The 27,170-nt window shown below is 43.4% G+C and overlaps 1 protein-coding gene across 1 annotated transcript in view; it reads right to left on the bottom strand.

Moving 5' to 3' along the window:
- Positions 1–27,170, bottom strand: part of ITGA8 (integrin subunit alpha 8) — a 142,230-nt gene that overhangs the window by 54,666 nt on the left and 60,394 nt on the right. The window contains exons 15-21 of the mRNA XM_066629122.1: positions 26,933–27,040; positions 15,349–15,404; positions 13,387–13,541; positions 11,267–11,404; positions 10,091–10,158; positions 7,559–7,706; positions 1,941–2,033 (exon numbers count right to left, since the gene is read on the bottom strand). Coding sequence (XP_066485219.1) covers positions 1,941–2,033; positions 7,559–7,706; positions 10,091–10,158; positions 11,267–11,404; positions 13,387–13,541; positions 15,349–15,404; positions 26,933–27,040 — 766 coding nt within the window. The remainder of the gene's footprint in view (positions 1–1,940; positions 2,034–7,558; positions 7,707–10,090; positions 10,159–11,266; positions 11,405–13,386; positions 13,542–15,348; positions 15,405–26,932; positions 27,041–27,170) is intronic.

Raw genomic sequence — 27,170 nt, 5'->3', positions numbered from 1 at the left:
AAAGACATTAACAAACAGCAGATGGTTTCTCAGTGTGGCAAAGTGTTTAACCAGTGGCTTTTAGTCTTCGACACTGCTAGTACGTAATAATGGGCAAATGAGGTTCACATATGACAACAAATAAAACTCCACCAAGATCAATGGAGTTGTACCTGTTTATACCAGTCAAGCTGTTTGCTCAGTTTAGCAAAACTGTTCTCAGAATACTATGATTTTTCTTCAACAGCATAATGTTCATCTTGTGTGCTTTTATTTATAACATGCAATGAACTGCAGTGAACGTTGCTTGGGTTATATTTCCCTTTGCATACCTGTCTGTATTTCTGATAATCTTATGGCCTACTCCTATGGGGGCTAATGGTGACAGATCTTGCAATTCACCACTGTAAAGCCTGGGACTCTGGCATGAAAGTTGCACTGCCATCATGTGCACTAGGACCACCAGGGAGAATGGTCAGAGGACACATGCTTACAGCAGTGACATGCACAAGCCATGCCACAGCAGGTAGCTTGGTGGGGGATGGAATAGGGGAGGCTCATGAGTGGTTTGCGATGGGGATTGGAACAGGCCAGGAGCAGTTCAGGGGCATGGAGAGGATCTCAGTGGCAGTCATGCACACCAATATTCTACGCCCCTTTTCCAACCCAGACCTGTCCCAGGAGTCTCCTTGGACTTATGCCAGCTAAATGAAGACCCACTGGAGGCCTAAAGGAAGGTAAATAAAAAAAATTTTTTTACTTACCCCTCTTGGGCCATGTGGTTCCCCCCCCACCATAGCATGCAGTGTGCATTCCATCGGCAGCTTTGCTTGCTATGGGCTGATGGGGGATAGGATAGGGCTGTTAAACTACATGCCACCAAAGACCAATGAAAGGATATTGGCAAATTCCACTTGTATCACATTTATGAAAACTAGTTATTTGTATATGCATGGGAAAGTTACACCTGCATCATCAGCATATGGCATTAACAGGCAACATGGCAATGGCGATCATGCAGTGAGGAAGCTGAAGGATAAGGATAAATTCTGCTAGTACTTGAAAGATAATTAAATCTGTACTTTGAGACAGAAGCCTTTAAAGGTCAAATTTCCTGTTACGGAAACACAAACTTTAGCCTGGAGCTTTTTTTAAATTTATTTTAAATAGCTTGTAGGGGGTTAAACAAAATAGGGTGAAGCCATACCAGGGGTAAAGGAATTTAGAAACATGGTCCTATTGTGATTCTGACCTCACTTGCACATTCCCATATGCTATTTATAGGAGAAAAAAAGCTTCCACTGGGTGCCAATGAACGCTTTTTTCACCATAAAAAGAGCATGTGGGTGTGCATTTGGGGTCAAAACTGCAGTGTGGACAAAGCTCTAAAGCCCCCAACCCCAATAGAAATTCCATGCATTTAAAGTGCCCTCCCATGTGCTACTTGGAAAATAAAAGAGAAAACAGGGCAACATTATCATTCTCCATAACTATACTGCTTCTATCCTTTTAAGAAAAATGCAGAACAATAAGACAATACGGAGCTGATGAAACTGTCACAGCTTTTGTATCTCACTGGAGGTACTCCTTAACTACTCAGGTATACAGTTGCATTTAGAATCATCAGGAGCACAATCCCTAATTACACTGCTTGATATTCCATCTCAGTGCAAGCAATGGGATAAATTCACACTTAAGCTGCCAACTCTTACTTATTCCAAGTGAATTTCAGTTGGTTAATGTCCCCTGGCTTGTGGCCAAGTTCACAAATAAGCTGAAACAGCGTGTTATCTCTTTATACTCTGTAATTTTGTCATCTATTATACTAACAATTTCCTGCCTCAATAATTTTTCAGTGGCTACTTATTGACACAAATCCCCCTAATTGTGGTAGTTTTCCATTAACCTCCTAAACAATTCAATTTGATAAAAATCCACAAATGTTTCTGGTGTTGTCTTACATTTGTTCCAGCTGCCATGGGGTTCCCGAGGTCACAAATCACCATTCTGGTTTCATTTTCCATCTTATAATCACAGCTCAATGCACGTAGGGTCTGTAGTAAAAGAACACCAACATAGAGGTCAAGGGTCAGTCCAGAATGTATCCTGTTGGCAAATGAAGGCCTTTTAGATGGCAAGACTGCAGCTGATTTCAAACATCTGAACAGAGTTCCAATCTCTCAATGATGGGAGGTTTTGACACTTGGAAAGCAAGAAATAAGAAATGTGACTAATAATTTAAAAGATCAGCAAGAATAGGGATAATTTTTTTTTTTTGCACTATCCACTTCTTGTAACTGCCCGCATAGCTTCTTTTCCTCATTCTCCCTTGGGAAACTGCAGTTCACTACTGATGGATGTTTCAAGTATAATATAACCCAGTGGGTTTTTTAAACATTTTAGGGGCTCCAGAAGTTGCTGCCTGATTTATAAATACCAAGGGGTATGACTATCATCGTGATTGGACAGCAATGTCCCCATCCCAAGTAGCAGCTTACTGACAGCCCAATCCTGAGCTGCCTGGCATGCGGGGTTGCACAGACCCACAGTTTGAGAACCACTGATTTAACCTGCACTACTGTTAGTTGTATATGAATCTGAAGAAATAAGAGCTAAACCTGCAGTAAATGACTAGTATAACTGTTTGCTGCCAAGAGCTGTTAAGTTCTTCTTTATATCAGTCCTATGATTTTCTATCCACTACTTAATCTCTTTTATATGAAATATAATATATATCCAAAAAAGGCCGTATTTTGACAATGCTCTTATTTCTCTTCCCTTAAAGACACTCCTGATCTTTCTGTGTATTATCTCTGGCCCCCTTTCACTAGTTGGATCATAAGTATAAATACAAAGAAACAGAGGAAGAAACAATAGGAAGCTACAAAACAGCAGAAGTTAGATAACATGTACAGAAACAAAAACAAATCCAGTTTTCTTTGCCTTTCCTCTTTGGCATCATTAGTAAAAGACATACAATCAGATGAGCAATGTATACAAAAGAGTTTCTAAAAATAATGGAGACAGAATTACTGCTGTGTGGGTCTCCTGCTAGTACTTTTGCACACAGGCACTCACTGGCTTACTTGAGGGTTCTGTTGCAGGCACCCTCACATAAGTGAATTTTTATGTGAGTTGGAGCTCTTTCTGTGCACACGCAGTGTTCATGGAAGGGACTGGGATGAACAGGGGAAGAGCTGCACATAGAGAAGGTGGGCGGGTGGGAAAAGCTGGAATAGAGACAAGAGGAGCTCCCACACTCGCTGCTTTGTAAACAAAACAGAGCAAGAACATGCAGGCAAACTTTTCCCCCCTTAGATGCAGTTGGAGGGGTAACACAGCTTCATCTATGAGCAACAGTGAACCAGATTTAAAGGCCTAAGAAGTAGGAGTGGGGGTAAAGCCATGATGCAGAAGGCAGACTCAGTTGCTCAGGTGTTTGCTTTCACTTTCTTCCCCTTAGCAGAGGAAATATGGTCCTTCCACGAGGACAAAATGCTGCTGCACAAGGAGCCAAATCCCTGCTCTCTGAGGATCCTGCAGGCTCCATTCCTTTGTGCAGGCTCTTTAATTGAAAGAGGAATCACTGAACGTGCCGGGAGAGATCCCAGCATACCGGCGTAGCTGGGGGGGGCAGGGCACTAAGTTTTGCAGGGCGCCTCCCTGCAGCGTGCAAGCAGCTCCTTCCCTCCCCTTTGGAGCTGTGGGGGGGACGACGGAGGCAAATGGCTCCCAACGGGAGGGGGAGGAGCTGCTTACACGCTGCAGGGAGGCTCCCTGCAAAACTTAGTGCACCGCACCCCTTTAGCTACCCAAGTGGTGAAATACTAAATAAAATGTGATGGATCCCTTACATAAGGGCATCTGTTGTTCTTAAAGCAGCTGTCTCCAAACCATGGCTCACATTGCTACAGCATAATGAGTCCAGGCGCTGTGTGGCAGTGGCGAAGATTTACTGCTCTGCCATGCGACCAGGAGTTTTTGCACCCAACGTCTGCAGAGCTTTGTGCTGTGTTGCTGCTTCCACTGCCTGTTGCCCCAGAAGGCTTTGCACCCCGATTTCCCAGGGGAAGTGGCTGCCCAGATGAAGCTCTGCAGACTTTGGGTGTAAAAACTGCTGGCTGCATGGCAGAATGGTAAGGCTTCACCACCACCACACAGTGCCCAGACATCATTCCGGTACACCGGATTCATAAGAACATAAGAAGAGCACTGCTGGAGCAGGCCAAAGGCCCATCTAGTCCAGCTTCCTGTGTCTCATAGTGGCCGATCAAATGCCCACAAAACAACAAGAGAGCTGTATCCTGGTGCCCTCCCTTGCATTTGGCATTCTGAGGTAGCCCACTTGTAAAATCAGGAGGTTGCTCATTACACATCATGGCTTATAACCCATGATGGACTCTTCCTCTATAAATTTGTCCAATCCTCTTTAAAAGGCATCTCAGCCAGATGAACCGGAATTTGGAGATCCATGCCCTAAAGGAACTCCAGAATGTAACATGTTGTTTTACTCCTAGGCTCTTCCTGGATACAACATATGGGTATATTTAAGACCATTCCGAGGTGATAACTGGAACTTCATCACACAAAGAGAGTCTGGGTGTGTCCATCATGAACAAAACAACAATATCTGCTGTGAAGGCACCTGTTGGTAGAAATGTTTTTCGCTGCACTGTATTTAAAGAAGTTGTATTGTCTTTTAGGCCATTGTCTAAGGCAACAGTTTTCAAACTTCCCACATTCAGAGAGTCTTTCTTCCCAAGAACCCCTGCATGTCTACTATGGAACCCCTAGGAGAGGATCTTGGGATGTGTTCTAACTAGGGACTTGCAGCAAAAGCTGGACAGCCATCTGTTGGGGGACTCTCTAACTTTGTATTTCCTGCATTGAACAGGAACTGGACTAGAAGGTCTATAAGAGCAGCTGTAAGATTCTAGGGCACATATGTGGTTTATGGAAGATATCTGGTAGGCCTCTTGGCCCTCACTGTTGCCCCATGTGATTTAAGGGTGTGGAACACTAGAACGCTGTGACTGAATTCTGCAGGGAACTGCTGGAAGCACAGGCAAACTGGAACTTGTTTCAGATCCTTGTAGAGTCAGACTTGCAGGCAATCAGATGAAAGAGTACAAGCTGCAGCCAAGTCCAGAAGAGAAAGAGAAAGTCACAGAAGCTAGGGGCAGATACATAGTCAAGGTCAAGTAGATGATCAGGGGCTGAAGCAGTAATCCAGGGAAGGGAGGACAAGGCAACCTGTGACTATTCCAGAAATACATTGCTCAGATAACCCTAACTAACTGTTCTCACCAAGAAATCCTATTTTATACCCACTTAATTCAAGTACGAATTATGGCAAGATTGTAATGGCAGGATTGAAGAAATACATATCCATACTTGGGAATAAAGTCCTGGGTTCTTTGCAATGGAGAAGAATTGACACATGTACTATTGGCAACTCCCCTATCACATATGTAAATCCATCAACATCTGTGTGTATTTAGCCACACTAACCTTTTACTAGACCAGAGCAGCAATTCCTTTTTCCTTTTACAGCAACACATGGCCTATTTCACAGCTCTGAACAGTAGCAAAACCTGACCAATTAAGCATCGGGCACAATCTGGATTGTGTTTCAAGTGGAAACAACTGGAATGCGGATGAAAACGAACAACCCACTAAAACCCTTAGATTAATACATCAGTAGGCATTAAAACAGCAGAGCTTCTTTCATGGTGATGATGATGACAAATCACTGGCCACATGGGGACCATTACCCCAGAGGTCTGGATAGTGACAAAGCAAGTGCCTGCCGTAGATAATCTAACACCCAAATCCTGGACACAAGTAACATGAAAGCAAATGTCCCAAGAATCAATGGCACTTGCTTCGGAGCGAATATGTTCAGGTTCTGGGAACCAATATTTCTACACACACACACACGCACAGACACCCCCCCCCCACTGCAAAGAAGTAGCTGTAAGCCAGAGGTGTAGCAGTCCAAATCTTGAATCTGGCCCAGGAAGACTCAGGTTCAAAAGCTCACTCAGCCATAGACTTGACCTTGGGCCATTCATTGTCTCTCAACCTAGCCTACCTTACAGGATTGTTGTGAGGATAAAAGTAGGGAGAATAAATGTGGAAAAATAAAAATAAATAAATAAAAATAGTGAAATTGGACTCTATTAGCAGCCAACCCAACCTGACAGAAGTACAGGGGAAAGTGGCATCACCCACTCAATCTAATTGGTTGGGACCAGCTGTCACTTGGGTGCTCTTCACTGAGGGAACCCTTTGCCTCAGTGACCATTCCTTCTAGTCATTATGGAACTGCAAAGTTTTGGTATCTGAATCGGTTTGGATTCCTCTTCCTTCTCCTGCTCCTACACTTTGCCTTTTGAAAAGGCAGAGGGCAGGAAACAGAACTAGAAGGAGGAAGGAGCAGCCAGACAGAGTAACTCTACTTTCTCCTCGTTTCCATTCTTGGTTCAGCCCGCTACCTTTTCAGCAGAGTGGGTTAGAGTTCAACATGGAGACAGGGAAGCAAAGTGGATGGCTGCCTAACAGGGGAAGAGGTGTGGCATGGCAGTCACAGAGCCATGTCATTGCTCCACCTCTGGGAAGGGGGGTGCTCCTCTCCATTCCTGCTCCATTACATCCTTCTTCACATCCTGAGAACCTATAATTTCATAACATGATACTGACTGATCCTATCCAATTTTCTAGCACTGATGCAGCCATGCCAATACGGTGCGTGCTGCGTGTTGCAGTGGAGATCCTCAAGGATTGGGCCCTAGATCTTCAAAAATGTACACGACTGAGAAAACAAAACACCAAAATACATTTGGTTGTAGGGCATCAGGATGTTTTTAAAGATGTGTCTGCACACACAAGACGAAGCTTAGATCAATTTAAAATACAGCCTCCAAGAATAGCAACGAATTCCTTACTGGTCAGTTATTGTAGTGGATATTTTTCTTCAGCAAATTTTATACCAGCACAACAGGCTTAGAGGAGCAGGATGTTATTTTCAAACACCTTACAGCTAAAAAGGAAATTAACTTGGCTTGCCTTAGTTCCTACTTTTGGGTGCATGCTCTGAACCATCCAAAATAAAGTTCACATTGTATCAACTTGCCGCCTTTGTAGTTAGATGGGTTGATAGATTCTTCTTGCCCAGTAGTGAACACACGAGTTGTCTTTGTGTTTAGGGGACTGAATTTCACTGCGGCTCCTCCAAGAGCACCCCCCCCCAAAAGCTTTCAAGTAAAATGAACTATGTCCAGCTCAGTTCAAGCTGCACATGGCTTGTTAAACAACATCACTACACCCTTTTCTCACGCCCCATACTTTCCAAACACATTTTTTGAGAAAGGCCTGCATCTGAGTGAAAATGATGGGTATTGCAAGACTCAGAGCATCTATCTGCTACCTTCAAATCATGTCTAGCATTCTTACACCCCCCCCCCCCGGAGTAATTAATTTGTGCACATTTCTGCCTGTTATTTAACTGTTAAGACCACACAGTCTCTGTAAGGAGAAAAGATGGCAACCCAAGGAACGTCTGCTTAGCATTCATTACCTTGCTGTTTCTCTCCACGCCAGTGTAATCGGCCTCGGGAGGTATCTTTATATGCAGCTCAGCTTCATATGCCCCTTCACCCTCGTTTCTTGAATTTATCATAAGCGTGACACAGTTCTCTTCCCCAATTATGATCTGATCTCTGTCTCTGTCAACAGAACACACATATATTCATAACAGTTGCTTGTTTTTAATTCCTAAACAAATTGTGACTCAGAATACCCATCACTTTCTCCATGTGTGAAGCATCATTCTCAAGTTGATGTCACTAATCTGCGCACTGCATGCACATGCAAATGGAGACACTGGGATAACTCATGCATCTGCAAATCAGAAAAGGAGATTCCTTAATATGATGGGTGTAGGTGCCTTTTGTGCTTGATTTTGACCTCATTTTATCATTTTATCATTGTTTGTATCTTGGTGTATACTTGGATTTATACGTTTTATCTAATTGTGATGGCTATTAGCTAATACAATAAACAATCTTTGACTTGGCAAATCAGAAGAGTCACCTGTGCAAGTGGTTTGCCACCAATCTAGATTGTGACTCAACATGTCCTGAAACATTCTGAAAAAGGTGGTGAACTTGGGTTGAGGCTTGATCTGGTTGTGTGCTAAATTGCTTACAAGCCCAGTTCAATATGCGCAAGTCAATAGGTGTTGACTTCAATCCATGTCAGAAATGGTTGTGCACAGAGGTTCCAGGTCAAAGCAGTCTAATCGAAAACAATCCAGTCCCTGATACCCTCTGGGCTCACAGGGATGGGGTTGTATCTCAGTGGTAGAGCACATGCTTTGTGTGCAGAAGGTCCCAGGTTCCATCTCAGGTTTCTCCAGGTAGGGATGGGAAAGACAGCCCAGAGATCTGCTGTGAGTCAGTGTAGCTAAGATAGTCCTATGACCTGGCTCTGCTAAAGGCAGCTTCATATGTTCATATACTCAGGCAGGAACCATCTCAGGTCTGCTCTTCCAGTGGTGATGTCAGGAATTAAACCTGGGCCCTGTGGCATGCACCGTTTCCACTCGCAGGAAGGAATTGTACGGTCCCTCTCATTTATCTCTCTACACAGCATCTAGAGTAGCAATTCTCAACCTTTTTTTCTTTTTCTTTTTTTTGCTATGACCCCTTAGGAGCTCTTCTGAGATACAGGCTCCCCCCCCCCCCACCATCAAACAGGGATACAACACGAACAGATAAACATAAAATCATTTATTATTATTGAACACCAAGAAAATGTGAACATTCAAATGTGCCAAGGTTCCCCAGGGGGCAATATTGAGAAGGGCTGCTCTAGTGCTTTGGTGTTGAAAGTATTTGTTTGGCAGTCTTTCCTTTGCACTGCTGGGTGCAGCCAAAGAAAAAGAAAAGAATGGCTTAAGGCACAGCTGGAATCATCTCTGTTTTTTGTAAACCCCCCCCCCCGCCTCCTGTTTTGAGGACTGTAGCAGCAGTTTTCCAGGGAAAAACAGACCAATCCAGGGCAAATTCCCACTCAGAGTTGCCAGCATGGGCTCAGCTGCATCCTGTGTGGGAATTTAGCATGATGGTCCCCCCTTGCACCGGAGTAAGCCCCAGCAGCTGCTATGGGACAACTCAGATCTGTGCAAGCTCTATATCAGGAGCAAGTCCACATTGCCCCGTGTTGGCAGATCAGGCCCAGGAAGGGGGATAGGATTTGGCATGCGTGGCTGTCACTGATTCCAACCCCTTCCAGGCCCAATACGCCTACCCCAACCTGGTCGCCACCCCTCCCCCACCCCACCTCTGTGCTGCTTGGCGCAGAACTTACCTTCCATGGCGCACTGTTCCCTGTGCTGTTGCAAAGCAGGCTGGTGCAACCCTTTGTGCCGACTTGCCTGACCGCTAGGCTGTTGTGAAGTGCTTTATGGCTCTCTTTATGTGAAGTGCACTGGCTCACTTGTTGCTCAGGACTGTGTCCTCATGTAGCTGTCTTTCCAAGCCCTACCTGGAAATGGCAAGGACTGAATCTGGGACCTCTGCCTGCAAAGCATATGCTCTACTACTGAGCTATGGGGCCCAGCCATTTTTCTTCTTGACGTATACCTGTGCTCTCCCATCAGGTGGCAAGGTGAAAGCAGACTTTGGAAATGGGTGAGGCTAAAATTGTTCCAGGAATTACCTTGAGGATCATTTTTCATCCCTCATTTGTGACTCAAAAATGTTTCTGCCCAACATTATCCCTTTGACACAATGCATAACAAAAGCGTTGAGAGGAAAAATTAATTACAGTAATTTTTGCTTTGTGCATGGGTAGAATAGCGAAATAATTTTTTGCTGAAATAAGCAAAGCATATTGAGACATATAGATATGGTTTAAAGGGAGGAAAGTGGCAAACCTTTGAAGCAACATATTTCAGGGTAAGTTAGACACTTAAAAGTTCATCTCAGCATGCGGTAGTTCAGATCTTATCACGGGGAGAGTTTTTTCTTTTCTTTCCTGAGCAGTTTTCTCATGAACACCTTTATTCTATTAAGCGTGATACACAAGTTTATTTGTTCAAACTTACGGAACAGCAGAAAGTTTCAAGTCAGGAACGCACAAGTTGTCCTCTCCACAATCCACAAGAATGTAAGCCTGCATTGTCCAAAACACGCATTACTCGTGTTAGAGCTCTGTTTGAAAGGAATCTCAGCCATTTCCATTTGTTTCTTTTTTGTTTGTTTGTTGATCGTCATTAAAAAATATCTCCCTGACAAGTTGTAATCCTTCCAAACCCTGATCCCAATAGCAAGGGCCATGGCAACTGCTTATATAGCTAATGCCATGTGCATTCCACACATTTAAAGAGCATGTACATCTTCATTCCTGCAAAAAAACGTGTTTTACATGCTGTTACAGTTAGCTGGGACTAAGAGAATGAGAACATTTAGAAAATGCAGACTGGAAGAGTTCCAAAACTTTCAAAATAGATCTGCTTCAATTAACTCGCCATAATGAATGCATTACGCTCTTGTTGCATGTTCTAAGTGACTCCTGAAACACTGAAAAAAAAGCATCTTGTAAAAAGATGCCACACAGCATGTTAAAAAAATGTTCACTGCTGGAATGCATCGCGTATAAGCAGATATATAATTTTTATTTGTATCAAAATTTCCATCTCAGCTTCCCAGTTATCCAAGACAGCTGATGACACTGATTATAAAACAAACAGTCCAATCCTACAGGCTGTCTAACGCTAGTGGGACAGAGTCCCGGTGTCATAAATTGGTTGCTGATGACATGCGGAGCGCATCGCCAGTAGCCATTTCTGAGCCGCTGTCACAGAGCCACAGCAGAGGACTGGTGCTGTAGCTAGCAACCTGTACTGCAGCAGGTAAGAGGAACACACACCAGTATGGAGAAGAAGGGGGGGGGGTATGGATTGGCAGTCAGGCATGCTGAATCTTATCCTCTTTTTTGAAAACACTGGTTCTCCTTGGGAATGACTGGGATACATCTGAGGAGACTCATAGGCAATCAAGTAGCCTACTTTTACTTACTTACATTGCCCTCCACACCACAGCATACAGCACATGCTCTTTTGGCAGGGTTGCATGCCGTATAATGTGGCAAGGGATAATTTGGGGCAAAAAGCAATCAAAACCCATTGTAAACAGCACAAGAATGGAACAGAATACCTAAGTTCAGCAGATGAACAAACCAGAGACAAGAAAGTACCCGTGCACGTATACAAGGTCTGTACCTGCTCCACAATGGTGCTTTCCTGGTAATAATTCAATATTGGATTCACAGCTAAACCATCTGAAAAAGTTGATTCATCCAGACTGTAATTCAGGCCAATGCTGATTGGAGACAATTTATCTCGAAATTCACTTTCATCCTGTGGGAGGTAAATTACAGGGAAACTCTTCAAAATCTGTGCATTAACATACAAAAACAACTGGGGACTTTCTTTTAATAAAAAAAGCAATTACATTTTCAAAAAAGACAGATAACAAGTTGCTCACCTATACTGGGGTTTTCCAGAACATATTGCCTCCACAAATTCAAAAGTGGGAGTAGCTTGCTAAGTTATACAGACTCAAAACTATTTCAAAGCAGTAGCCTATAGTTAGGATATATATTTCAAGAAACCAATTCCCCCAGTCTCTTTGCTGTCTGGCAAACATAGGAGGAACACACGTGTGGATCTTTGGAGGCAAGCATGTTGATTAGTTCCATAACCAAGGACTTGCACGCATCAGCTTTGAAAAATACTCAACCATTACCTATATTTTTTTGTATTAAAAAAATCCCAGTCTTACTTCAGCAGGATAACCATAAAGTGCCAATTCACTCAAAGTGTCAAATAACTGCAACAAGGAACAGGGCCTTTCCAGTGGCAACATTGAGGTTGTGAAACTCTAAGAAGCCACATTAGGCAACTGGCACCTATTCGTTGTTCCCCAAGACCACAAAGATCCGAGAGATAAAACAAGGTTATGTTACAAAATCTGCTTTATACATTAGGCAGTTATTTGGAACATGAGGCTCATAAAAAGTTGTGGAGAGATACCTATGGTATGACACCATGGCTCTTCCAAAGTCTCTGCAAAAGAGATCAATGCAATATGGTTGCGGTAAACATAAGTGTCACTACCAGAGTGATGCTGAATATTCTCCAGATGTCCTTTTGGACGCTCAAACATTCTCTGGATATTTGACATTTGTATTTGACATCAAATGATGTTCAATTTTAATAGTTGATATCTGCAATATATGACAGTGGATATGAAATAGTATTTAGCAGTATTGATAGCTGATGTATGATGGCGTATCACCATTTGTTTTCCAACTATCTAGCTCCCTCCTCATCCATGTGACATGCAAAAGCCAGTCCAATCTCCAGTCCTGACTATAGTCACATCGACTGAGGGAAGGGGGCAAAGGAGAAGTCAAAATTATTGAAACCTAAGCAGAAGCTGGAGCTATGTCCCAAACTGGTAACATCTAGTTCAGCAATTTTCAACATTTTTTCATCTCATGGCACACTGGGAAGGTGCTAAAATTGTCAAGGCACACAATCCGTTTTGTGACAACTGTCAGAGCTCACACACCCCAGTGGCCCTACTAACAAATGACCCTCACCCAAATTCTTGCAGCACACTTGCAGACTTGCATTTGTGGTGCTGTGGCACACAGGTTGAAAATTGCAAATCTAGTTACATTCAGATCTTTAATGCCATATGTGTTGTCCAAGCAAGTGGGGAAGCAACTCTTATGTCCATGAGCACATAACATGTAAATCAGTCCCATGTTTCTTTTGGCATTAGGTTTCAGTTGGCACACTTACTCCTCACCTACTTAAACATTTAGGAAAGAAGTCAGGAAGTTCATGGGAATGCTTGTCATAAATCTCTTACGAAGCCTTATTAAAAATAATTGTTCATAGGCACATTCTACAGACATAAAAGCAAAACTATCGAATGTCATAGCCTTACTTTCCTGGACAAGAAAGTTATCAGAAAGTTTTAAAATTATGTTCACTCATTTATTCAATTATTTGCCCACTAATGTGGGTACCCAACACAGCTAATGAAAACCATTCTAAAACGAACAGCACAATCCTATCCATGTGGATTCAGATTTGTTGTTTCCAATGGAGTTTACACCCAAGAAAGTATTACAGCCTTAATGAAAACAATTTTTAAAAATCAATACAGAAAGAAAGCCATCAGCACACATAAGACCTATGAGACAGCAATAAAAATCCACGAATTAAGAGGAGGATTTACTGTTCTTCTTTTATCATTTACACATCAACTATATTAGAAAATAATTGCCCCCAGCCTAATAATTTTATGAGCAAAGAACAAAACTTACTCTGAGATAAACCATGAAGTCCTTGCAAGTGGGCTGCTTCTGCCTGTCTATCACAAATTGGAAGATGTGCTGTGATTGATGGTCATCCAGGAAGAGGGTTCGCTTAACAGCTCCTTTCAGTTTTAATGAATCTAACTGCAACTCGGCTCTCAGAGCTGAAAATACAAGCAAGCCAAACACCGTAAGAACAAATCAATTACATGTTCTGCTTCAAATTCTGGATACGTATCGGCCACTCTGTAGAAGCAACTCTCTATTGCTGCTATTATTTTACAAATTCGACTTGGCCTCCACACATTGATAAGACATTATATATCAGGGATGTGCGTTGTGGGGGCGGCAGGTGGGTCAAAACCGGCCTGCCAGAGTCCTTTGAAAAGTGCAGCCACCGCACTACCATGTGAGATGTGCAAGCACACACAACCCATGCATTCCAGCTGCTGTTAAGCGTATTCAAAGGACTCCAGTGGGTTGGTTCTGATCATTATAGAGGTGCTGCAGCCCCTCTATAGAGACCTGCAGCCCCCACACTGGATATCCCTGTTATATATGCAGCCTATATGTACACACAAACTAAAAATGGAGAGTCCCAGTTCACACACACAGGAGATTATGCATGTTCAAGGCAGCTTACAAAGTCTGTTAGAAGCACAGTACAAGATAGCAATTAAAACATCAGGAGAAGCAATAAATCCAGCAAACTTAGAAAGAGCAAAGTCTTCAACATCTGATGAATTATTGGCAGGGAGAGAAACATCCACACAGTACAAGGAAGGAAATTCCACATGCTGGGGGCTGCCCTCTCATGTATCATCACTAAGCAAACCTCAAAGGGCAGGGGGATACTCAAGAGAGAGTTCCTCTCTTACCTCAATGGACAGGAAGATTCATATAGAGGAAAGCAGTCCTTTAGGTATCATGACCTCAAGCGTGAAGGACTTTAAAGCACCATGAACAAACTGCTAACTCTATACAGTGTCCATATTGCAATTTGTTGGTTCAATGTTTTGTTTAACAAATGGTTATTTCTTAAAAGAAAACTATCCAGGTATTTATGTTATAAATAGAAGAACAAAGCATTTGGCAGGGATTTGGACTCATGGACTTGAGTTACCAAAACACATTTTTTGTGACTCATGGCAACGCAAGTCACGCAAGTCAAAAACTCAGACACTGACTCAAGGGTTTTACCCCAAAAATGAACTCAAATAGACTTGGGTCAAGACTCGCATTTGTGTGTGCTTGGCAACTCCATTTTGAGTGTGTGCTTTCTTTTTTGCTGCTTCTGTGACTCATTTCTTGAAAAGACTCAGATACAAGTCAAAATGACTTGAAAAATAGCTCTGGATGAGTGGCGACGGCCACCCATTATGACTTGTGGGCGACTTGAGTCAAGGGGGCGGAGATTTGTACTCGACTCCAGATTTGATCTGTAACTCTGACAATCCCTGGAATTTGGTAAATCTTCCAGCAAAATTTCATCAGTAATCCAACATTCAGCAAATCAAAACAGTGAACAAAAAAGATGGAAATCTAAAATCTTCGCCCACATATACGAATGTTACCTTTTAGCTAGATGTAGGGGGAACCAGAATATTTAAAATGTAATTTAACACTATATTGATTCAAGAGGAAGGCTGTAACGCCATAATGCAAACATTCCTGGTATTAAGCCCCAAAGAAGGATGTTCCACTTATTTCCAAATTAACATGAACAGGATTACAGTTCAAAGGAGATGCAACCCAGAGTTGCTATCCTGTTGTCACATACACATCTTTAATTTGTTCATTCTGGTCTAACTTGTTTCTTTGAGATTCAGGGACTCCAGTAAGCATGGTGAACCCCAATGCCTACAAGGGCTTCCCTACTCACTACACTCGAAAACAGGAGAGCTGAACAACTGAAGACGATTGTAGCTTTCCCCAGAGAATTCAATGAGTGTTAACATTAAAATATCTTACCTATTCTATCTGAAATACCTTGACCTTCAAGAGCCATGCAGACTGTTACAGTAAGACTACAAAAAAGAAGAAGATGAAGAAAATAATTAACATGTGGAAACTCTGTGAAGGGCATTTTGTAATACTACTGCCTTTTCGGATTTTCTGCCTTTTCAAAACTTGTGACAGAGGCCGCTCGGTGCATCTATGGAACAGCTACACTAACAACTGAACAGCAATTTCCTCTTCTCAGGGAACTGTGGGACTCTACTTCTGTAAAATAATCTAGGGAATTCTCAGACCTAGCATAATGAAGTGTTAATGGACACCCTTCAGCGTCCTCTAAGACTTTAAGCAAAGGTTTTCTGGCATGCAAAGGTTGCATTGTTACTTTATTACTACCATTGTGGTGGTGGGCTGTGAGACCAGAGATGTTATCTCTTGGACCTAACCCCAACCAAAGAGACTGGAAGTTTGTCGACCACTGCAACTACTATGAAGAAAGGGTGCTAAAATCACAGGCATCACTTGGCAGGAGTGAGGGGGAACTCTGCCACCAGTGACACCAATTGAGGGGACAACTGGGGGTGTGACATCACAGGAAAAGCCTTCCATGCCACCCAGGTTCAGCAGTCTTCCACCCACTATAAGTTGCTTCATGTTGGTTCACTCTAAGTTGCTTCACACTACAAGAGACTGCCCCGGGATACACCAAAGGTAGTATTGCCACTGGCTAAAACACTTCCCCTTTCCCATCCCCACAGAAGACTATGAAAGTTTTGTATGGATAGGTCTCTGATCCAGAGTTAGAGGAATAATTATTTCAATTTTCATGCTTGTCACGTATGCTTCTTAACCTTCTTTTCTGCTTGAACAAATTTGTTTTTATTCTAGCAGAAACTCATTTTAATGCAAATATAGTATGGCTATTTCTTCTAAGTCCAATCAGGCAGTGAACATAAGGCTGTTATATAGCCCATTTCTTCAGACATGTCAAGTCCGTCTTACCGAGTACCTTTTAAAATGGAACATTCAAAAAATATACACTGAAGAGCATATGAATTGAAACACATTCCTTTACATTATGAAAATATAAATTTTTAATCAGACTTCGTTCAAAGGCTTTCACAAATAACCACAGATGGATGCCTAGACCTTTATAACAAAGCTGATCCTGTTAGAAAAAGACAACTTCCTGCTAATTAGTGTTTCTGTAAATCCATCATTTGTTACTTGCTCTTGGTGACAAGCAAATCTTGCAGCTGAAACTGGGGGGAAAAAAACCTTATGCAAACTAGACATCCTTAGGACAGCAGTAAAAAAGCCACATACTAAAACAAGAAAAGTTTTCTTGGTACATAATAGTTTTTTTATGGAAATGATATAAGCCCTGAAAGAGCTCAAGTTTACTGGATATGTTCACCACACTTTATCATTATTAATTATCATTATTGTTGTCGTTTTACAAAACTGCAAAGCGCACAGGAGACAGCTCCTTGGGCAAAATCCAACATTCTTGATTAGTCATTCCTCTTCAGTCCCATGTTACTAAGTAGATAGCTACCCACACTGTGTTCAAAACTAAGTGCAAAACCAGCAACATCACCTCTGGAATAACCTCTAATCTTACTAGAATTGTGTATCAGCTTCCTCTGACAGTCCGAATGAAAATGTGCCACATCTGGGATTCATATATCGTGCATGACCTTATTCAACATCTTCCTTCAGGGCAAACAATTTGCCACCTATCATTAAGCAAGGCTTTCCCATTGACTCCAGAGGCTGTTATGAAGGTTTCTTTCAGACCCTCTGAGAAATCACAAATTCGGAGCCATTTCCATTTCCTTTGGAATTGCCAAGAGATGAATAATTGAGCTTGCCTTAATTTATGGTGTAGAATGTAGCAGAGAATAAGGGAAGAATTATGTGCATAGCATATATGACATTTAGAATCACCCTAGTCCTATTCAAATCCTATTCCCTGCCATCCCAGAGTGCGCAGGGCAGCTGACGGAGCACGCACTGCATGCTATGTGGGCCAGCAGGAGTTGAGACAGCCCAAGTGAGATAAGTAAAGAACATTTTTGCTATCACGCCATAGGCTGCCTGGTCAGAATGCCAGATGCAAGGGAGGGCACCAGGATGAGGTCTCTTGTTATCTGGTGTGCTCCCTGGGGCATTTGGTGGGCTGCTGTGAGATACAGGAAGCTGGACTAGATGGGCCTATGGCCTGATCCAGTGGTGCTGTTCTTATTTTCTTATGTCTCCAATGCATCTCCTCAGACATACACAAGGAGGGCAGGGGGCATAATGGGGGCCTGATGGAGACATGAGGGGGGGTGTACCAGAGCGCGCGGCCTGCGCCAGTATTCTATCTCCCACCTTGCCTCCTTTTTCTTGTTGAACATGTTCCTGCTCAAAGGCTGGCGGAGGTTTGAGGAGTCACACTGGTGGCATACCCAGAGGTAAGGGAAAATGTTTTCCCTTATCTCTCCCAAGCTTCCTAATCTTCTCCACCACCACCACCCTTTGCTGGACACAGTGCATGCTTTTTCGGTGTGGCTGCAGGAAGGCAGGATAGGATTGGGCTTACAATTCTCATCCCCCGCCAAAATTAAACCTTCGTATGCGCTGCCACATTTTCCCATGTGCATCCTTTGTACCCTTGTTGACTTAACCCATTTCTGGCCAGCCCACAAGCACACACATTTTATCCCTGTTGCATATATGTAACATTTGGCAGAAATGGCTTAATCCAGCCTTCTGAGTAGGAGAGAGGAGACTTTCTATTTTATGTCTCCATCTCTCGAACGTCCCATTATACAGATCTTTAAGGAGCTGCATGTTGTCATAAACCCCACCCCACCAAGACAACATCAATTTAGCATGTCAGATTATTATGCCAAACAAGGAAACACAACTACGGTCTCACTTCAGTATTTCTTATCTGCTGCTCTTTTCTTCTATTAATTGTACTAAAATGTCTTACGAATTAGTCACTGTTCAAGCTGACATTTATGAATAGGTCTGGAAAGACAATACATGCATTTTTCGCAGAGCTGGAAATTAATCTCCATGACTATAACCCTCCACAATACAGGTCTTCATAGTTGCTTCTGTGCCAGCCTCCTAAAGCATGACCTGCTAACCTCAGCGTTATCCTTCCTTAATGGCCCTCTAGAACTTGCATTCCAGTGGCACAGCATGCTTTAACATAAGAACATACGAACAGCCCCACTGGATCAGGCCATGGGCCCATCTAGTCCAGCTTCCTGTATCTCACAGCGGCCCACCAAATGCCCCAGGGAGCATTACAGTGATTGCAAAAGGTGATGCACCATTCAGCACAATTGGGCCACTGTTGCATGCTTGCAAAGGAGAGCTGGCACCAGTAAGTTGGTGGGGTGTGTGTGTGTGTGTATTATGAATGACACATGGACTCCAGCAGTGCCTATAGAAGCATATTGGCTGAGAAGACAACCTGCTTCCTACCAGCTAAGAATGGATGGGCAGGAGGTGGGGGTGTCCAAAATGGAGCAGAGACTAGGGCAAGGGGGTGTCAAGGCCAGGAAAGGGCACTATCAGTGGCAGCTGTGCTGCTGATATAGTACCCTTTCCTGACTTTGTTCTGCCTACCAGGGTCCACTTGGACTTGGGCCAGCAATATCACTGGCACAGGTCCAAGAAGACCCATTCTGGCAGTGGAGGCTTATCCCCAGACAAGGGAAAAATGTGCCCTTACCCAGAGGAGACCTCCAGGTCTCCCTCCTCCAAAGGATGCAGGGTGCACTCCAGTGGAGTGGCTTTATCGGGGTGGTGGCAGTGATATAGGACTGGGCTGTAAAACTGAACAACTTACAATTCTCCAAGTGAATTTTCACTTATACATAGCTAAAATAAGGCAGACTACAATGGACAGTGCAAGTCAATACATTTTCTTTACTGTGTACTGTCTACTGGTTTTATTGTTTTTTATATTAATTATACTCCCAGGTTGTACGCACCAGTAAATATCAATTATTAAACCATGCTGAGGTTTGAGCTTCCAATTTAATTAAGACCTATTATGTCCCCCAAGAGAAAAACTGTTTGCCTGATAAGCTCCTGAACATTTATACAGAGCCACGAAGTAAGTGTGTGTTCGTTAGGGTCAGTTCTTGCAAAAACTTTTGTACTGGGATGTTTGAGTGCAAAACACATGTACTGTATAAATTATGAAGTCTGCACATGTGTTTTACATCTGGGGTTTTCCCCCTGTAAAATATACAGCAATGGACAGAGAATTCTTTCCCACATTTCTGTGCATTTCAAATGGGATAGTCACATGTTTGTGCCATCAAAATTGCTGTGGTATGTGTGCAATTTGGTCTCAGACCTTGAGTATGAAATACCTCCCTTCTTTACCGAACAAAGTTTTTTTCAATCTCAGCCATAACTCCTGCTCAGAGGTGGCCCAAGCTGATCTGCTACACTCCTCCTGTTCCACTGCCTCCTGACAATGAACTCACATCAACATGTGTGCAAGCATCCCTGGTGCACCAGCACACACACCTATGTGTTATTGTGTGCCCTCTGCTGAGCTGGCCAGATCTCATCACACGTCAACAATTCAGATGAACCCGTGAAAGAGGAGAAGAAGTGGTGGTGGAACGTTGGCAGAAATCCCCACCTCCTTCCTCCTTCTTTAGCTTTTCTAACTATTTTCCCACTATGTCTTCTCTCTCTCTCTCTCTGGTTTGAAACAGTGCAGCAGAGTGGGCCAGAAGAAGGAAGTTGGAAGAAGCATTAGATGTCCAAATAAGGATTTTTTTCCCCTTTATAGAGGCAAGGCAGTGCTTCTCCTGACTTACTTGTTTCAGCCCAATCTTCAATTTCAAAACAAAGCAAAGCAAAGGTAGAAGGTGAAGTAGCTGTGGAGCTGGCTGCCTGCATCCATCTGTCACCCAGGTAGCCTGCCTCATCTTGCTATAGGGATAAGCTGGCCCTGCTTCTGCCTGTTGTCAGGGCCTACCTTAGAAGCTGTGGGGCCCAATGCAACACTATCATGGCCCCCTACCTCTGTGGGCCCCCCACTCATCTGGACAAGTAGCAGACACACCCATGGCTGATGGCACCTGCCATGTGAAGTGTCACTCAGAAGTGGGTGATGTGATGACACTGCCAACTGCTTCTGGGAAGCCCATTTCAGGACAAAGGGGTAGGTGGGAGGGCCAACAAGCAGACACACTACTGTCGCTGTGCCACCTTCCTGACAAGTTCGTGCCAGATGTGGCAATGGACAATCTCTTCGTTGCCCCAGCGTGGGGCCCCTTCAAGCGTGGGGCCAAATTTAGTCAAATCGGCCCAGTTGCCCTGGGGCCAGTCCTGCCTGCCTCACAAGATGCACCGCAGATACTCGCCTATAAGTCAACCCCACAGATAACTCGAGGGCAGGTTTTGAGCCAACGATCATGGAATTTTCTATGACCCTCAGCTAAGTCGGGGGTTAAACTTAGGGGGGTGTCTATAGTTTTGTCTGATTTTACCCAAAGCCAGATCCTGAAAAAATCCTACCACTAATTGTTACCTAAGAACTGTAGTCTCTAATTTATTAAAAACATAATAAAAAATCATAAGATACATTTTTATTCTGTTTTAAATTCTGGTCTTCACCACCTTTTTGTAAACACTATCAGAGTAAGTGCCCTGTAAACAACATACCGGTAAATCAGTGGTTCCCAACCTGGTATTCATGTACTCCCAGGGACACTCAACAGGACCTGTAGGGGTACTTGAAAAAGAATGGAATAATGGCAGAAAAAGGCAGGTCGTGCTCCAGAATGCTTTGCAGGACCAGCAAGGCATGAAGAAAGGTAGCTAGTTGGCTGTGAAAGCCCCACCAATAGCTAGTTTTTGGTCATCAATTCATGTATGAACCAGTGACTGAAAACCAGCACAGTAAAAAAGCTGATACGTAGTATGGAAAGTGCTCAATCATCCAGAATTTCTCAGCACACTTCTGGTGCAAAACAGTGCAAAGGCAGAGTCTTCTGTTCTTCAAACAGATGAAAAAACACTGTGATAAACACATGAAGTCAGGGCTTTCCTATGGGAGAGATGAGGGCTTGTATTATTAATTACAAGCATTTTGCTAATAGGAAGGGTACAATTTATGGAAATGGGCTGCCAAGGGATATGCAAGTAAAAAAGGTTGGGAACCACTGCAGGAGATCCATGAATCAAATTCACCTGTAAGGTGGCTGGTGTGTTAAGCCAGAAGCTCCATGTACAACATACAACCCATAACACATAACTGGGAGTGCAATTCATTTCACAGCAGAGAGATGCAGCTGCATATATTTGCAGCCCTTTTTACTCAGAAGTAGACCCACTGCTTTCCATGGGTGTTATTCTTAAGTAATGGCGCACTGAACTGTAGTCTGGGAAGGAGGGTCCCATCCTGGTGTTTCAAAACACAGACCTGCTTTGCAAGCATTTGCCAAGAGAACCAGGCTGCAGCAGAAGGAAGGAGATTAAAAGGTTAACTTTGGTTGGAATTTCCCAGTTGTGGTAGAAACTATCTCTGCCCTGCCTGCCTGGTGCCTGCCTGTTGCTTGAGAAACTTGGCGCCTGCCTGTCTGCCGCTTGAGAAGCGAAACTGTTCAGAGTGGAAAGGCTCTGCCCTCTGATTGACCCGGAGATCAGGCGAAGTGAGAATTGGAGCTTGATTACTTGGCAAAAATTTCACGTACTATACGTGAGTATCTACGGTTTTCCAGTCTGCAAAGTCAGGTGCAGAAGTTGCTTATACATACGAGTTGCTTGTATATTACTCTCTCTAGTCCTCCACTTAAATATATTTAGTGCTCATCCCTCTGAACCCAATTTCACTGAATCTGAGAGATCAAGAGTGAGTTCCACACAGTTTGAGCCTCCTCTAGAAATGGTCATTTGTCAGAGCACAGTTTTGGAGGGGAAAAAAATGTAGCTTTTTTTTTGTTTTTCACGAACATATCTAACAATAAAAAGAAAAATATTCCCCATAATGTAATTGACTGTGTATTTCAGATTTATTAATACTTATTTGTGAAGAAGAAGGATGCCTGTAAAACACAGAGAGACTGATGAGATATTACTAGTCGCTAATCTCATCACAATAAGGTCTTTGGCCCCTCAAAAATTCTGATCCCACATTGTGGGAAGAAGATACTACACTGTGTTAACTGGTATGCTGCATTTTCCTTATTTCTACTTCCTTAGTCCATTGCTGGAAAAAATGGTACCAAGTGACATTTTCCACCAGTATATAATTTTCCCCAGTATATACAGAATAAGAAAAATTCACATCGTAAAAAAAAAAGTCTAGTTATAAATATCTTTGCTCAACTGTAATTTGCAAATAAAAAGTAAAGCAAAATAAAAACTGTCCCTGCTCCCATTACTGTGTTTGTAACTTTGCATTTTAACCCATTCTAACAGGTACCTCGGGTCTTCAATATCATATAACTTTTCTGTCCGTATGAAATGAAATCTTATACATTTTAGAAACAGTTTCCCACGTGGTTAAAACAATATTTCCCTAATACTGAATAGTGTAGAATAATCCAGTTCTTTCGATTTCCTGAAGCTTTCTGGGAATGATGTTCTCCTTTCATTCATTTTATTGTGAAACGTCAATCAACAGGCATTTTGCAAAAGTTGCACAGCTGGCTAAGAGATACAGAAATCTATCCCATGGGGGAGAGGAAATATTTGTCTGTTGGAGTTTCCGTAATAATTGTTTGCATATGTACAACACGAGGTTATAACAACTACAGAGAAAAATTGCAGCACAAAAAACCAACAGCTGCTCTTCAATCACTCTGCAAGACTGAATTAATTTTTTTTTATATAGCTGCAAAATCCTCAGGGAAATATGTATTATAATATAATGGTCAGAAATGTAACCATCTATCTGCTGTGACGCCTATATAACATATATATTGTTGGCAACCTTCAGTCTCGAAAGACTATGGTATCGTGCTCTGAATGGTGGTTCTGGAACAGCGTCTAGTGTGGCTGAAAAGGCCGATTCGGGAGTGACAATCCCTTCCACACCAGGAGCAAGTGCAGTCTGTCCCTGGTCTGTCTCCCTGGCTATGAAACTTCCTTCTTTGCCTCTTTGCCTCAGACTGTTGGCCAAGTGTCTCTTCAAACTGGGAAAGGCCATGCTGCACAGCCTGCCTCCAAGCAGGCCGCTCAGAGGCCAGGGTTTCCCACTTGTTGAGGTCCACTCCTAAGGCCTTCAGATCCCTCTTGCAGATGTCCTTGTATCGCAGCTGTGGTCTACCTGTAGGGCGCTTTCCTTGCATGAGTTCTCCATAGAGGAGATCCTTTGGGATCCGGCCATCATCCATTCTCACAACATGACCGAGCATGTTAACATAAACATTGATTTATATATATAATATAAACATTATTACATAATATTAGGTAATATATTACATATTACATATGTAATACATATGTAATATATTATATAATATACAATATAAACATTGATTTATATATCAATGAGAAAATTCACATTCAGGCAGTCCTTTTCCCATAGGATCTACTTTTTTCCAGAAAGTCAGCAAAAAGGAGAATGGATGCCTGGTGAATGTAGTCCTACACATGTGGGAGAATCGGAGGTGTCCATGGGGTAGGTGCCACCCTGTGCGGTGCTTACCTGGAAGAGCTTGGCATTCCAGGAGTTGGGGATGATGTTATGATGTCATCACGTCATCCCCAACCTTCTGGGGATGCTGCTTTTAATGAGAAAAGCCCACCTTTGGAACTCCTCCATTTAACAATCTTTGGTTCGCTCAGGCCCAGTCACTTTGTGTTCTCGCCAGCGAGAGGCAAAAACATAATCACTGGCAAGAACATGAGGCAGCTGGGCTTGGAGTGGGCCAAAGATAGCCAAACAGAGGATCAGGCAGTGAGTAGCCAAAGAGAGGATCACCCCCCCCCCAAGGGTGACACCCAGTGCAGTCTGCACCCCCATACTCCCTTTGTGACAGCCTTCAGGAGAACAAAGTGAGAGAATGAAGCACCACTTCCCACTACTTGTGAGGAGAGCTAGTTTTGAATGCTTCTCCATATAACAAATACCTCTGAAATTAAAAAAAAAAAAGAAGCACATCAAGAAAAATGGTTTGAATCCAGCCCACTTTCTTTGCGCTGGTTTTCTACTTGCAGGGTGATGCTTTAATTTTTAATGAGCTTGGCTTCTCCCCACAAAGCCAGTACACCCTGTAGCACCCTTTCCAATGGTTGCCATTGACAGCTGCTTTTGGGAGGAAGACGGAGCTGGGACTTAAGAACATAAGAACAGCCCCACTGGATCAGGCCATAAGCCCATCTAGTCCAGCTTCCTGTATCTCACAGCGGCCCACCAAATGCCCCAGGGAGCACACCAGATAACAAGAGACCTGCAAGGCATTCTGGGAATTGTAGTTAAGAACATAAGAACAGCCCCACTGGATCAGGCCATAGGCCCATCTAGTCCAGCTTCCTGTATCTCACAGCGGCCCACCAAATGCCCCAGGGACCACACCAGATAACAAGAGACCTGCATCCTGGTGCCCTCCCTTGCATCTGGTAATCTGACATAGCCCATTTCTAAAATCAATATCTGCCTTAAGATTTAATACCTACCTCCCGCTTGGGCAGTGCCTCAAAGACTCCGTCCCATCTGGGATTGAGCTCTGATCTCTTTTTTCTTGTCTTTATGTTTGCAAAGTCATTTTTGAGTTCATTTTGCCTCTTTTACAGCACAAGCTGGTGCATGACTACTCAGAAGTAAGTCCCATTGTGTTCAGGGGGGCTTACTTTCAGGAAATGTGTATAGGATTGAAGTTTTGATTCCCCTCCCCTCCAATTTTTTTTCTTTAAGATTGTGATTGGGTCAAATCAGCACAATCTCCCTAGGGCCAGCCCTGACCTTATTCATTAATTTTTATTTATTAAAAACCTGTTTTTCTCTTTAACATGACTTCCAAGAAACAAAACAAAGAAATAACTTCCGCTGTAGATCCTATGTGGGTATGAGGAAGGCAATGTTGACCATTTGAAACTTCTAGCAGTGGTGCATTACTATTACTTGTCAGGGTCCTAATGCATAGACATACAACATTCAGTACACTTGCAGGTTCAAGCCATGTAGTTCTCATTGTGGGCCTCTGTTCACACCACTGCAAATTTCCACTGAGGGCAATGTAAAAGTGGCCTGATGCAGTTATGGACCTGGCCTCTCTGATGCCCCAGGAAGCAGGTTGGCAATGCTGCCCCCCCATGCATCTCACTGCCCCTCTCCCCCATGACACTTACCTAGCCACATGAAACCTCGCACAGTGATTGGGACTGCTCCGAAAGCATTCTGAGGCTTCCGATGTGGTCTTAAACAATTTCTCGGAAGTACTGCTTAATACCATGTCAGAAGCCTGAGAAGGTTGCGCGGGGCTTTGCCTGCCCCCGGAATAGCTCTGGAGGGCAGGCGGAGACAGCATTGCGGGCAGAGGCAGCAGCATGGTGGTGCCACCCCCACAAGGCCCATGGGCGTGGCACTTGGTGCTTTTGCCCCCCCTTCCCCACCAGGCCCACCACCGGCCTGATGTGGGATATTGAAAAGTCCTAACTCAGCGTGGCACTCTATGTGAAGGGTACAATGCTTATAGGGCTTTTACATTGAGCACCAGTCCAAACACACGCAATGTCTCCTTGCTTGTGCCGAAAGCTGCAAAGGATGAGAAGTGCTAGCATGAACACACATGCAGGTCAAATATACGCTTTGCAGTGATTATAAAATCCAGAGCCACATTCTGGATCATGGCTGTAAGGTGGGCATGAATTTTCAATAAAGTTTTATGTATTTAACAGCTGTTATTCTGCTGCTTTTTTTTTAACCTATAGAAGCTGTGAAGACATTCAAGCCTGTGAGGCAAGAGGATAGTCCTGCAGCAAAGGAGGTGGTTCAAAGTAGCATCAATAGGAAGGAGCTGAAAATCAGAAAGCAAATTCTACAGGTGGTATGGGTGCAACAGTGCTAGCGCATGTGCTCTCCCTTCTCATTCACTTGAATGGAGGAAGCACCTCTATGTTCGCTGCCCCCCCCAAACCCTCCTTAGATGAAGTGAATAGGAAAAGACTGCATGCGTGGGAACTCATTGGACACAATGCGGTACATCAGTGTTTCTCATGGTTTGTCCTCTGTCGTACCACTTCACAGGATCCACCTATTTGAAGTACCACCAGAAATAACTGGTGATTACATCATTGCCAGTTACTTCTGGGTTGGGAGGCCAGATGTAATGTGACAAACACCATTAAGAGGCTCAGGGTGGACAGGAAAGCTTTTTCAAGCATGGAAAAGTATGCTTTGGAGCTCGACCCACCGAGCTGAGCCTCCTACAGTTGTTAGTTGCATTGTGTTCCTGGTCTCACTGCCAGGCGGCAGGAGTCCAAGGTCCTGCCAGTACCAGACACCACCTCAAGTACCACTGGTGGTACCCATACCACTGGTTGAGAAACACTGCTGTACATAGAAGACTCTGAATCAAGCTGCTTGATCTGAACATTGTCTTCGTTATCGCCAACAACTTACCAAGCAGCTGAAGTTAAAAAGTCTGGAAACTGACAAGTTTTATTTTCTGGATTTATGATCACTGGGAAGAGCAAGAGCTGAGCATCCACTGTCACAACTGGTCTTGCTCTGCAAGAAATAAAAACACAGGTTGCACATAGAAAAGGCATAGGCCACAGGTTGTCTTGAAAAAGAAGAAAAATGTCACTTTGACTTGAACAATAATGACATGCAGGAATATAGAAAGCATAAACCACAC

This window comes from Tiliqua scincoides, chromosome 5, assembly GCF_035046505.1.
Source record: "Tiliqua scincoides isolate rTilSci1 chromosome 5, rTilSci1.hap2, whole genome shotgun sequence".
In the NCBI taxonomy this organism is placed as follows: Eukaryota; Metazoa; Chordata; class Lepidosauria; order Squamata; family Scincidae; genus Tiliqua; species Tiliqua scincoides.
The sequence above is the reverse complement of the archived record's forward strand: the minus strand, read 5'-3'. Positions and strand labels throughout refer to the sequence as shown.